This window comes from Triturus cristatus, chromosome 2_1, assembly GCF_964204655.1.
Source record: "Triturus cristatus chromosome 2_1, aTriCri1.1, whole genome shotgun sequence".
Taxonomy (NCBI): domain Eukaryota; kingdom Metazoa; phylum Chordata; class Amphibia; order Caudata; family Salamandridae; genus Triturus; species Triturus cristatus.
Genome location: NC_140581.1, coordinates 1164428596 through 1164443095, shown reverse-complemented (window position 1 = coordinate 1164443095; position 14500 = coordinate 1164428596). Strand labels below are relative to the sequence as shown.

The following is a 14500-nucleotide window of genomic DNA, read 5'->3' as shown; positions in this document are numbered from 1 at the left end:
CTCCCCTTCAAAAAAGTCTCTGGCGCAACCCCTGTGGCACAGCTAGCCTGTCACTCCTCCTAACAATTCCTTTCTCCACTAATAATTCATTCCACCCTGGGACATACTCACTTAATTCAGCTTTTTTTTTTTATTCAAATTCTTAGTACCTTAAACAATAAATGACTTTATAGTCTGATCCTTCAACAATGCCTCCTCCCATTCCTCCTCCCCCAAAATAGCTCTCTTACACACTGGCTGCGATCTAAAAGATAGATTGCTCTCTACCTCCTATGGATGCACCCAGTAGTGTGGGGTCTCCACCTCTTATAACTGGGCTGTAATTGTGGGGGTCTTTGCCTCATAGGACTGCATTCTACCTCCTTTGGCTGTTCTCTGTAGCATGGGAGTCTGCACCTCCTAACTGCACTCTGCCTTGTCTCACTGTAGCGTGGGGTCTGCGCTTGCAGCAACTGCTCTGTGGAGCGGGGTCGTTGCCTCATAGAACAGTATTTTACCTCCTATGGCTGGCTTTTAAAGCATGGGTTCTGCACATCCTTCAACTGCTTTATATCTCCTGTAGCTGCTTCTGTAGCAGGGGGCCAGTACCTCCAATGGTAGTTTTCTCTCGCCATATTGGGGGAAGCAGCAGTGTTGCATGTCTACCAGGACGTCAATATGCAAAAGCTGCATTCTGTCAGTTGTTGCAGCCCGTTCCATCTGTTCTCCTAAAGTAATAGGAGCATCCTCCGTTTCTGCCAGTCATGATGCAAAGTGACTTTTATCTTGGAATAGTAATCTTCATTTACTGGCTGAGGGGCTCCAGTAAATGTTGAAAATTCTAGCTTGTATTTGTGCAAGCGTCACTTTTACTGTTCCTCGTGCTTGTGGCATTTGAATGTCAGCGGAATCCTTAGATTGGCAATTTTTTTATTGCTTTTAAATGTTTCATGGCTATTAAACGTTTGTAAAAAATTAGACAACATATGCAGGTTTGCTAGTGGCAACTCTTCAAACCCCGACGGCACAGCACCCAGGATAATGTGCTGCATGGCTAAACACATATGGTCAAAAAGGCGAGACCTATTGGCTATGCCAATGCTTGTTTATTATGGCGGTCCTCGAGACAATGTAAAACACATTAAAAAAGAAACTGCAGCAAGCTGAGATTACAAACGCTATGCTGTACTCTGCCAGGCTAAAGATCACAGTGTGAGGAAAACAACATATCAGTCAAAAATCACAGCAAGCACACTCCTTTTTGCGTAGTGTGGGTCTACTATGCACTGGTCGCTACAAAAAGGTTGAAGGTTCATCCACTTCAGCCACACTGAGTGACACTGAATGACACTGGAAATGGACATTCCCTCTGGTTCAGAGCCCCAACAACAGATGAAACTTCTCTGTTGGGCAGAGCCAACTGATAATGGATAACACAATATGTGGCCCATTGATACACTGCGAAATTACAGTGAATAAAAACTTATGTTGGTATTTGGTTATCACTATTTGGGGAAATGTTTGAGTGGGTGGGTTTCAAAAGCTTGCTGTCAGTGTTGAGTTGCTGGTGTGCATGGGGATGGGTTATAATGGTTCACACAAAATTCAATGGGAGCTTTGCGCATAGTGACACAGTAAGACAATTGCATGTCACAGACGGCATGCAAAGCAATAGTCTCATACATCATGTAAGACTAGAGCTATACCTACAGCTTGTCAATACCATGAGCACTAGAGACAGGGTGTTGGGACTGTCATGCTGCACTAAACTAACCTGAAGAAAATGACGGCAGTAACAAAGCAAGGCAATGGGCGGCACTTTACTAAGCCTCGACTTACTCCTCATACTCACATGGTGTTCTTATCCTGGTTAAAAAGGTTCATTTTCATCCCTTACACTCCAAAACAGATGACCAGGGACAATTTGTAGCTGTACAGGACACCTTTTGAATAAGGCATATAAAGCGTTTAAATACTCATGGGCCAGATACAGACGAACCAGGCTTCTTTACCAGTTTGTGGAATAAGTACTTGCAGTTTCCCCTCAGGGATTGCTGTGGGGTGGCGATGGGGCATCAGTGGCAATACTAGGTGGGCTACTGACATCTCACGACTTAGTACATGTATGGAGAGCCTGGCACTGCATGTCACATGAGTGCACATTTACATCAACTGTACATAACTCATGGTCGAGACAGAACTTCTGACTGGCAACCAAGAATGTTCGCACACGATGGTAGTCTGTCAACAACCTAGCCAAAATGCTCTCAGTTCACTCCCATGTTCCATTATGCCTTGACTGCCCACAGTTCACATGGAGACTATGAACTGATGCACTATCAGATGCTGTCTTCCACAAAGAAACTAGAGAAGAAAGTATAGAACAATTCAATAAAAATAGGAAGGTGGGCAGCACGGGTACTTTGTGAGGGGTCTTTAAGGAGGTTATTACTGAAATCTGTATATGCACGCAGGGAGGGATTCTTAAACTGTACGCACACTTAGGTAAACTATAGCACAAGATACAAGGCTTGGAAGCCAAGTATAGGACTGGCTTAGACCCCAGTGTCTGGCTGAAATACAGATCAAAGTAACAATTTAATGAGGTGGTCGATGGGCAGGACAAACATCTTGTGAAAAATTAGAATGTCTGATCATTCGGTAAGGGAGCGAGGCCACGTAAAGCATTGGCAGACATGCTTGAGCGTCCTTGGGCACTACTGATATCGCCATGTTAATTTGAGCCTATGGTCACGAACATCATAATGCCACTAGTGTACTGCTAGCTCTCACTGATTTCTACACTGACCTGTACACGTCAAAAACACACACGAAGAAGAATCAGTTGATTGACTATTTAGATGACATTGTGTTGGCATGGTAGAGTGACAGGTATCATGAATTCTTAACACAACCCATCACCATCGAAGAAATAGTGAAGTCTGCTCATAGTATGCCAGCAGTAAAGAGCCGGGTGCTGATGGTCTGCCTTGTACTTTTTATAAAACCTAAATCTCTCCATTAGCCCCTCACCTACAAAACTAATTTGAAGAAGCTCATGAGAATAAAATACTTTCCCCTGCCTTAAAAGAAGCCATCATTATTACTCTTCTCAAGCCCGGTAAACCACCTAACCGATGTGACTCGTACAGGTCCTTATCACTCATGATCACTGACGCCAAAATATTAGCTAAGATTCTTGCGACAGGCTTATACCAATGCCTGACAATTGAGTTCTGCCCTATCAGTCTGGCTTTGTAAACACTAGATCCACATTGCATAATCTGCACACAATTTTCGCTCTGATACATCAACTGATCCCAGATCTGGAGGTGGTGGCTGTACTACTAGATGCAGCAAACTTTCTTAGATTTGATCTAACTGCTCTACACCGGTCCATCTGTGTGCATACACATTAATAGATTGATATCCGATCCAATAGGAATAATGCAAGGCACCAGGCAGGGGTGCCCGCTTTCCCTGTATTGTTAGTTGTTGTGGTTGAGCCACTTGCTGGCAAACTGAGGCAACACTACTCAAAGTATGTTTTGAATTTTACAGACCAGAAATTATCCATATCTTTTCATATTGAAGATGTGGAACTATATGTTTTGGATCCTAAGAACAATCTGGCTCCAATCATCCGTGAATATATAAAATGTGGTGTCCTATATAGTTTACATCAACTGGGGTAAATATCTTGTTTTCCCTGTTTTTCCTGTTACAAAATAATGTTCCATTGAATACCCAGTCATATGGTGCACCGATTCTCTTCAACAGCATCTCCATACTACTGAGCAGACAATTTTTCAAAATACACAAGTCCTTACTGGTTAAACTGGTCTGGGCTGGTAGGCATCCCAGACCTAAATAGAAGATTAGTACTCTGCAATACGATCAGGGTGGGTTTGCTACCCTGGATCTGGAACTTTGTCTTCTCCTTCTGTGGCCATCACATGTGTCCATTGAAGAAGAGACGCCATTGCATCGTCGCTTGAAAAGTAAATGTTCTGAAATTAACTCGGTGAAATAGATGATTCTGGCATTAGTGGGACTACAGCCCAGAGCCCGTTTGCAACATCTCTAGTCACCAGAATTGCTACTACTCCATCACTTGACAATAACACAGCCTGTGAGGACAAATCATTACAAATACCGTGGAAATTCAAACTGAACACAATTATTCATTTATTACCAGGAGGTGAGTAGATTAATTTGCAGGGATTGGCCATGGTGCAGGACTCTAGTCCATTAGAAACATTCCTTCAATATGGAATGTGTGCAGCCTGTAGGGCAACCTTCGATACATTCCTATAGGATCCCACTCACTTCCAAACTCTCACCCTCTTCCTTGTGGTGTACAACCCTGTGCGATCAGAAGTGCCAATTTGTGGGCTCAAAGCGAGGGAGAAATGGAATAGGGAGCCGTACAGAGTCGGACTGGGAACCCAAAGCTGCCCTGGATATTTGGTCAGACCATCCCCCCGGGTTTGCAAGTGTGAAGCACTGCTGCATTTTTAACCAGGCCAATATTGCAGTACAGCTGCAAAACCAGCCCCCAGTAACAAAACCACCCCCTCTCCTGCAAAATGGGTCTTACCCTTCTAGCCTCCCAGGGAAACACCCTAGGCCCTCTACGGGCAGTCCAGCCCATGAGCCCTACGATCTCCTCTTAAGGACAGATTAGGTTTCCTTTTCGGCGCAAACCAGTGGCGGCTGGTAGGGGACGGTGATGGGGAAGGAGAAGGTGGGGGGAGTTAGGAAATAAAAATAAAAAGGAAAATGTACCAGCGTGTCACCATCGCAAACAGCCGCCTCTCTACACAGGAACAGGAAGCACCCAGACTATCCGACTCCCCTGACCAATTACAACGCTGCTGATAGCAACGGTGTGATTAGTCTGAGTGCCGTGATTCAGCGCTCAGAGAGGGAAAAAGAGCCTGGGCATGTTCTCCACCCAGGCTGTAATGCAGCCTGGGTGGCTAACATGCAAAGTGCGCATGACTATTTGGCCGGCCAGAGACGGCTGGCCAAACAGTCATGTGCACTTTAGGTGCACCAGCAGCCACTCCTCCTCCTCACATCACGGAACCCCAGTCCTGCCCCTCCCTAACCCGGCGGCAACTGGAATACAAAAATAAAATGATAACTTCTGTTATTATCATTTTATTTTTTCCATTGCATTACTTTAAAGTAATGGGGCGCTGCTCCTCCACCTTTTCAGAGGAGCGGCCACTATTGCAAACTGGAGGTCTAATGTCTAGTAGCAGACTATGCATGATACACTTTAAAATCCTTCATATATTTTCACTCCTCGCATGGTCTGAGTGCTCAGATACTCCACGGATTCCTTTAGGTGCGGTGCAGAGCGGCAGATGCTGAATTCCTGCATCTGACGTGGTTGTGCCCTCAATCTTAGATTATTGGGCTTCTGTAACTGAGGCAGTAGCAGAAATGATATCCTACCCAATTAACCTGAACCCCTAAGTATTTCGCCTGGGGCTCGTCAGGGATATTCTTGCAAAGGTGAGGCAGCTTGCAGCTGTAGCGCGTGGCGATGTACTGGGGTTGGACACCCACAAGAAAGAGTGGCTTGGGGGACCATACGTATTTTAATGAGCAGCTGGAAATGTAAGCGGGGTTGCTCCCCCCGCATCACGCCCCAGGGATATATGGATTACATTATGTGCCTACTTACTTGGTCCTAGGGTTGATGTGGTGTTCATTTCATAACTTAGTCGCTTCCAGTGATGCTTAGGGGGACATTTTGTAGTCGTGGTTTAATCGTGCCTGACACATGCGCCATGTAGTGAATATTGTACCCTGCTAATATCTGCTGCCATTGCAGAAGTCTATCATACTTCTTGTTATGGAAAAACATTAATTTCAATGTCTTACGCAGGATCTTTACTGTACTTGCTGTGCTGAAATGTGGGCTTACTGGTAATGTTTTATAATCTTATAAAACGTTTTTAAAAACATGTATACAGTACGGGAAAGGGCAGGCCTTTGCAAGGTCTGCTGTGCTTTTGTCAGATGACACTCAGGTAGTTCAGGCCCCTCAGTGCAGTTCCTTGTATTGCCACATGGGGGAGGATACGGACTGCTGGGAATTGTTGACTGCTTACTTATTTTTAGGTCTCGCCTGAGCCAGCGCTTTAGCGCTGCTCTCGCAAGAGCTTTTGTAAAAGGGGGATCTGGAAGTGCAAACCAGTGCTTTCAGGCCGCCAACTACAGTGCATGTGTGCCGGGCGCGCGCCCCATTTGGCAGCCTGCGTGATCATTTCGCGGCTGCTTTGATGTTCTCAGTGAGCCGCGCGGCCACTGAGAACATCAAAGCGGCCGCGAAATGATTACTTTCACTTTGCGTGCGTTCTTTCGTTGTTCTGCCGTGGCTGCCTGGTGAGCACTTGTTTTCCCCTTCCAGGCAACAGGTACCCCATGACATTTGCTACACTCCAATCTCGCAAAATTCACTTCCTGCTGCCAGCATGCTCTTTCTCCCACGTATGTTCTTTCTCCCCAGATGCACATACACTTCATTCTTCACCCTGGTTTCCTGCACCAGAGTCGGCAGTGTAGCCGACGGACCACATACTCTTTTCCTCATCCCTATATGGACATAACAGCCTATAGGGACAAAGGACTTTTACTTTGCGTGCTTACTAGAAAGTAACGCCCAAAGTGAATCAACCGTAGGCTTAATAGTCTGTTTAATATGTCCATAATGCAAGGTCCCAGGTGAAGGTTCCAAGGTAATGGACAGAATACTATGTCTGTAACATGTATGCAGTAGAATGCCATCTGCCCCCTTGCCTGTGCAACGCATTTGTATGGTACCACGCTGGGCATTTGAGCAACCAATAGCACACCTCCCAAAAGTTCAACATTTGGGATCGTTGGACTTCTGATTATTGCCAGTTGCATGAATGTTCCTCCCAAAACCCACACATATTTACGGGATCCCTGTGAAAAATCTGTTCATGGGCCTATGCGTTTGTGTATTTTTCCAGCATAGACGGCACCTTTCACGCTGCCACAAAACATTCAGTTTCGTGAGGTTTGTGTGGCTTTTCATGTCAAGTGCTGCTCCTTAGATTTCCTTTGCCAGGCTCATTATTTTTGTATTATTTATCTTGAGCTATGCTTGCGACAATGGGCTGCTTTAGGGTGGTTTGTAAGTGTTCCCCATCAATTGAAAAGGAGCGCTGAATCTGGCAGTGTGTCTGGTATTGCAGGAGATGCTGGGCACACCGGAGGGGCAGGAAGACACTGATCCTGCAAAATGTGTCTGTCCCCAAAAATGAGTGCCAGTGTCATCTTCAAACTTTGGCACAAATGAAGCACTGATTATTATTTTTCATCAGGGGACTTTGAGTCAAAGTGATGGAAAAGCAGAAAAGGCCGAAAGAAGGGGGAAGAGAAAGGCAGGAAAACAGTGAAAAAGAAGGGTTAGAAAAGAACCCTTAATAGTGGCGTAAAGAAGCAGAGATCGTTGGGTGGAGGTAGAAAGAGCTGAGCTGGATGCCAGGTAGGCAGCTTAGGTATTCGCCAACCAGAACGTTGGAGGGCCCCCTGCAGGTGCGGGGAAGGGCCCCTTCGACACCCATGTGCTATCGTCGTCCCCTGCCTCTACAAGGAGACACAGAAGCACAAGTTACACAGACCCACCTCCCTTCTCCATACACTACTGATCTATCCCCGCTTTCCTCTCCTCGCTCTTGTGTCTCCCTACACTTCTCTCTTCTTCATCTATCTGCTTATTTCCCTGCGCTCTTCGGCCTTCCCTTTTCTCTCTCAGCTTTTGTCTCTGGATCTCACTCACACACCTGCCTCCTCCCCTTCTCTTTCAGCTGTCTTTTGTGTAACATGCCTGTCTTTTCTGTACTCCACTCTGTCTTGCTCATCTGTGTTCCTGTCTCCTTTGCTCTTTTTTGTCTCTGCCTCTCTCTAAGCTTTCTTTCTCACATTTTTTTGTCTTTATCACCTTACTCACACAGTCCCTCCTTGCATATTGTTCAGCTGTCTTCACCTGTCTCCCTATTTCACATGTGCCCCTCCCTGTCTCGAATGGGTCATTCTTATAAAGCTGTCCCTATCACCTATTTTCCCAGTCCTCTTAGCTGTCTATTGTTATTGTTATTATCACACTGCATCTTAGCTGTCTATTGTTATTGTTATTATCACACTGCAGTGCTGCTGCTAATTTATCCGAAGGTGCAAATGATGTTAAGGCCTGCATCTGATCAGAATGTCATTGCCCACCAGGATCGTGAGCTCCACTAAGGGCCTTTTCCCTGAAGCACACTCCTCCCTTGTCTTAGCTCTATCCTCTAGTCCTCTGTGATCTGGGATTCTTCTGATTTCTTTGCGAGTACCTGGAAATATTTTTTTTTTGTTTTTTTGTGAAAGATGTCTTTATTGATAAAACACAAAAAGAAAACACAGGCGACAGTCCCGCACAATTTCCCTCGCAGGGGGTCGCATATTAGGAGGGGAGGCCAGGGAGCCAATCCAGCAGTCGGCGTGTCAACCAATCAGCCACACAGCTAGAAAGAGACCCAGACTAGGCCTGAGGTATCAAAGATAATGTCAAAGGTGGGGCCTCTTTTCCGCCCGGTACTATGCCCCTGCAAAGTCCATGCTACCGGGCCGGGCCCAGCAATCGAGAAAGATCCAGCTCTCCCCTCTGCTCCAGGCGCCGCACCATAAACCAAACTCAGGGTCTGTCTGCTTCTGCATAGAGACATAACCGAGGCAGGACAAAATAGATGGGGAGAGATAAAGATCATCTCATTTCTTGGTTCTTTAAAAAAAAATTCTGACCAATGTTAGTTTTTGAATATTGGAGACTTTGGGCCCATTTAGAGATTTGCAGAGCCGAAGCTGTGCCGCGTGATGGCAGCGCTTCCGCCCCAACAAACTCACCGTCCGCCTGCTCTATTTAGATTCAGGAAAAGCACCAGGTTTACACCAGTAGAGCCCCCATTGGCTCTGGCAGTGTAAACCTCTGACTTTGAAACCCATCTGCCAAGGGGCTAACAAGCCCTGCGGACAGTTTGCCCACCCTTTTAAGGTGATGTGTGGCAGACGTGGGCAGGGAAAATACAGAAGGACACGAGGGAGCAGGTAGAATACTCCCTGTGTGTTGGGGAAATTTGCATTCTGTTTAAACAAAGCACCCACCTTTCTCTAAACAAAACCGCTTTCTGTACGGCTGCTTTAAACATGGCGCCCGTTGGGCAAACCTGCAAAACTATGAAGAGAGACTCTGAACCAGCACCTCCCTTCGTAGCTTGGAGAGCCCCGCTAAGCCCGCGAGGATCTCTAAATAGGGTGGACCGTCCTCTGCCTAGGTGGTGAAGGCCATGGCCTCTGCCCCTTTGGCTGGCCAGCGGACCGGATGCCAGAGTTTAAAATGACCTCTCCTTGTCACTTGGAAGCCGACAGTCAGAGAGAGACAACTCACCCCGTCACATGAATTCAGAGCTTTAGCACTGGTGGGGACGCGAGGTGTCACTGGTTGATTATTCTCCATACAACCTTGCCAGAAGATTTCTGTGAACAAATGATTTCAGAGAGAGCATATTGTTGAACCACTTATGCTTAATACAAAAACTAAAGACAGTTTGGCTAGTCACTACGGAATCTTCTCTGCTTAAATGTCACCAGGACAATTTGTTTGGTCAGCAGAGCCGAACTTATAGTTCCAATCACAATGCAAACTAAAATGGATTTTACTCTCAATTATTTCTGTTACCTAAAGTAATATTTCGATGTTAATGTAGTTTGTGTTCTCATTTTGGTGCATTTTCAAATGCATTGGTCTTCATTCTGTGGCTTCTGAACTTTGTTTCTGTGCATGTGTTTTCAGGTGCTGTTGTGCTGCAGATTGCTTGTTTTCCTGAAGCTGAAAGGCTATTTATGCTAGTGAAGGACACAGTTGTCAACGATAAGCAACTCACTGCAGTTGTTCTCCCAGAAGTGATGGTAAACCAATGCTTTATTTTCATGAATTTGTTTATTTAATCAACGTGTGTACTTTGGGTTCTTGCAGCCTTCATGAAGCTGACTGAGACGTAAATGATCAGTAAGCTTCCTGCAAGTACGCGTTGTGTGTCTTTCAAGAGCCTTAGCCAATTGGCTTCCCACAAATCTCTTTGTATTTTGAAATCTGCTTTTACCATGCTCCGAGGAAGACCGACACTTATTGTGCATTTGAGATTGTAAAAAATGATGTGCCTGGGGCATTTCCAGAGCCATCTGAGCAGTAAGAGACATTCTGTTATTAATCCATTAATTAACAGTCATTCGGAATTCTCCAAAAATGTATTTGTACAACAGGACGACAATGTTGAGATGGGCAAATCGGGAGCACGCCGTGTGTGGGCCAGCAGCGGGGCGCAGGCATGGGCATCCCAAATGATGCACGCTAGACTCGGTGCCTGTGCCGGAAGTAACTCCGAGCGGGTTCTTCCCATTTATTAACCCCGCAGGCCATGCCTGGCCTGCGGATCACGTGGGTGCATGAGTGTGTTTCCGGCACGGAGCCAGAACCACAAGAGCGCTGACCACTACAGACAACACAATTCCATCTTACAATTGACATCCAAAAACTGGAAATATGCATTGATTGCAAAAGTATCAAATATTATTAATGGTACTAAAATATGTCAACTTTATTCTACAGTAAACAATTTGACATAGAGAGGACATATTAAATATCAGCATACAGTTAATTGGTTGGAACAACCTAACCACACAAATCTTCGTTTCCATGCCCTCGTTATATAATTTGTACCACGGAATTCATTTCCTACAACAGAAGCATCTTTACCCAATTTTATAGCTTCCCCATAAAATCTCACTCCATAGTTTCTACACATTGATTTCATGTATTTACCTTGTATTTCCCTACAATTCATGTCAGAAATATGTGTAATGGAAGCGTCCTCCTTCCAACTGATGGAACAGTTCTTTAAAGCCAATATCCCAACCTGAATCTGAGATAAACAGAAGTTGAATGTCGATCAATCGTCCAGCCAGGTGATAGTTGTCACCAGTTGTGTTTTTGGCTGAAGGTAATTAAGGCCTAGAGTAGAGGTAATAATTACATTTGATCACAGACCACGACCATTTCCCAAAAAATTGGTATTGGCAGGAACCCAATCGGCTTTGTTTACACCCATGGGATCAGACGTGGACATTCTGATACAGTCCACAACCATCGTGTAAATTATTGTCAAGACTGACACAGAAACCGTCCACATCTAATAACTCATTCCAATGTAAATAGCCATTTTTCTCCATATTTACATTCTTGGTGTTCTGAGAGTTTTGTGATTTCCCATGGTCAACGGTTTTAAATCATTGAATATTTTGCAGATCATTCAGGATCTTTGCTGGGAAAGTGAAATCTAGCAAGGATGATAGTGAATCCATGCCTACTGTGTATAATGACAGTGGTCGAACAAAGAGGATTGTGGGTATAGCCTGACCTGCAAGTGCGATAGGTAAAGTAGGGAAAAGATAATAGAAAAAGAAGTGTGCATAGGAAGTGTGTACCAACCCTAGACAAAAAGCCCTTGATTTGCAATACAAATAATATTAACATGTAAGAACAATTCAACAGAACCACTAGTCGAACAACACCCAATTGATAGTGATGATTTGTTGATAATTGTCTTCACAGTTATAGACATGAGAAAATTTAACAACAACCAATTGATAATGGCAACTATTGATGATAATGGTCTCAACTACGCGTTTCGGCATGTGCCTTCATCAGGTGTTCACTCTTTACAATTTTGCTAAATGAGAAGACAAACACTTGATTGATAAGTCAATCTACAGAAACACGAGTTGGTCCACAATATAAACAATTAGCACACATGTACAGATATAGCTGATACTGAGTGGTGAGAGATTCCAGTACAGGTGTACACCAAGAACATCTGATTTCCAAACCCAATGTGAAAGAATACTTTATAGAAGAATAATTTAAAAAATATATGTCAAAGGAGAACTACACCTAACACCCATGAAAATAAAATTGAAAATAAAAATGTGCCCGGGGTTACCCAATATTACTTGCTCTGACTGTAATGATGTGTGTATGAATACACAACAAGACACAGAAAGAGAATTCCTCCAAATAAGGCCGGTTGCCATAATGTGTGTAAAATTACCCAACTGAATACATGTATGTAATTGACAATAACTTGCATGTAGCGCATTCTAAATAACCATAATTAAACCAGAAATAATCCGTGAAACACTCGCCAAATAAGGAAGGCTCCTACAGATAAGCTGATATAATTGAATGTCAACCCTATAAAATTCTACCGGAGCTAAGCAAACAATTGAAGAGCAAGCGCTTAAATATTAACGAGTCTCAAAAGAAAAATTGTTTTTGAATACGAATAAGAAAATAAAATGACCCTAAGGTACTAAATGTACCAATTAGAAGCGCAAGGTAGTAAGGCACTGATTTCACTTACTTTCCGAGAACGAGTGATCGCATAAACTTTGGCGCGAAGCTAATTCACTAACGCCGATCGTTATTTAAACGTACTCTACGTAAAAGACGTATACCAAACGTCAGATAGTCACGTGGGCAGATATGGAAAAGAAAAGGGGACTGGTGTATAACCCGATTACTTGTATGTAGACAACACCATTTTGAAATGGGAACTGGCATGAAAAAATGAAGTAATAACCAGTAACCAGCAAACTAATAATGATAAGGAGTACAAATGTAAAAAATAAAATACAACTAAATAAATATCGTTTATTTTAACAAACTAATGATGAAAAGAGTGCAAGTATAAATAATATAAAGAATATACCAAATTGAATGGCATATTATGACCACCAGTGTGTGGATTTAATAGATACCAAAAGTCAACACATGATGTTCTAGTTCTAGCCAAGGCATACAAGGATTCCTGTTAATAGTGAACGAAAGTAAAAGATGTAAAAAATGTTTTCCGCTCAAAGTCAGGGATTCCATACATACAGAGTGGAATCACTTAAGAATGAATAGGTTCCATGCATGTAATCGTCACAAATATAACGAGGACTGGACTAAACAAAGATAGCAGGTAGTGTTAAACAAAAGACTAGTTATTGTTTTTAATGGCTTGGTCCCACGGTATTTCTTGATTTAGGCCTGATATTGATGTACCAAGAGTAAAAATCCAAAAAACTTCTCTAAGTTTTCTGTTTTTTTCCGTGGTAGTTCCCTGTCTCGGTTGAATTTTCTCCAAAAATGAACCATTTTATGGCTTCTGGAGCATGGTTAAGATCCACATAATGTTGCACAAGAGGTGCTTGAAGTTTTTTTGTGCGTATCGCTGAGCGATGTTCTATGAGTCTTGTGTTAAAACATCTCCCAGTCTCTCCTACATATCCTCGGTGACAAGGACATATAAGTAAGTATACCACATCAGTCGATTTACAGTTATTCAAACTTTTGGGAGATATCAATTGGCCATTAAAACTGAATGTTGGTGATTCAATGGCTGTCTCACACGATTTGCAAGTGGAACATTTGAAATTGCCTGTCACTGGTTTAAAAGTATCAATGCTAGTTTGTAGGTAATTACTCGGATGTTTTATCCTAGAATTAACAACATGATCCCTAATGCTTCTATTACGTTTGTATGCAAATAAAGGCTTAGGGATTACCATGTCGATGTTTAGTATGTGCCAATTTTGGCAAACCACCTGACAAATTCTATCATTGAGCATAGAGTGTCTTGTGACAAAAACCAAGGAGGGATCCTTAATCTCATTGATATTAGACAGTAAATGCTGTCTATCAAAAAAACAAGCTCTTTTATATGAGTCTCGTACGATTTTTTTGGGGTAGCCTCTAGCCAGAAATTTGTTTTTCATGACTGCTGATCTTTCATCGTAATCCTGTATGCTGGTACAATTACGCCGTAGGCGCAAAAATTCTCCAAATGGTATGCTGTTCTTTTGTGTTGCCGGATGAAAACTATCATAATGTAGGAGTGTGTTTCTTGCAGTAGGCTTAGTGAATAAGTCCACTGCAAGGCGGCCACCTTCATTTTTTATCATGATGTCTAGGTATTCAACCCTTTCTGAACTTATGTTATAAGTGAAGTGAATATGTTTATCACAGAGATTGATCCACTCCATGAATTCCAAGAGTTTGTCCTGCGTATCTGTCCAAATAAAGAACACATCGTCTATGAATCTAGACCATTTGGTCACTGATTCGTAGAACGGTGCTATCTCATTAAACACAAATTTGTTCTCAAACAGGGACATGTAAATGTTAGCCACCGTTGGGGCACATCATGCCCCCATGCTAACACCTTGCTGTTGTTTAAAAAGCTGACTGTTAAATTCAAATACATTGTCCTCCAAAACCACTTTCAGGCATTCCAGAACAAAAATGGTAGGACATTTAATGTTGTACGTTTTGATGAACCAATGAATAGCTGTTAAAGTACCTTCAATAGGAATATTGCTATAAAGGGCTTCTATGTCC

At 43.3% G+C, this 14500-nt stretch overlaps 1 protein-coding gene across 2 annotated transcripts in view; it reads left to right on the top strand.

Annotated features, from left to right (window-relative positions):
• DGKQ (diacylglycerol kinase theta) overlaps window positions 1-14500 on the top strand; it is a 1093519-nt gene that overhangs the window by 978768 nt on the left and 100251 nt on the right. For both annotated transcript variants that reach the window (XM_085636612.1, XM_085636613.1), the window contains exon 15: window positions 9854-9969. In XM_085636612.1, the coding sequence (XP_085492738.1) occupies window positions 9854-9969 (116 nt within the window). The remainder of the gene's footprint in view (window positions 1-9853; window positions 9970-14500) is intronic.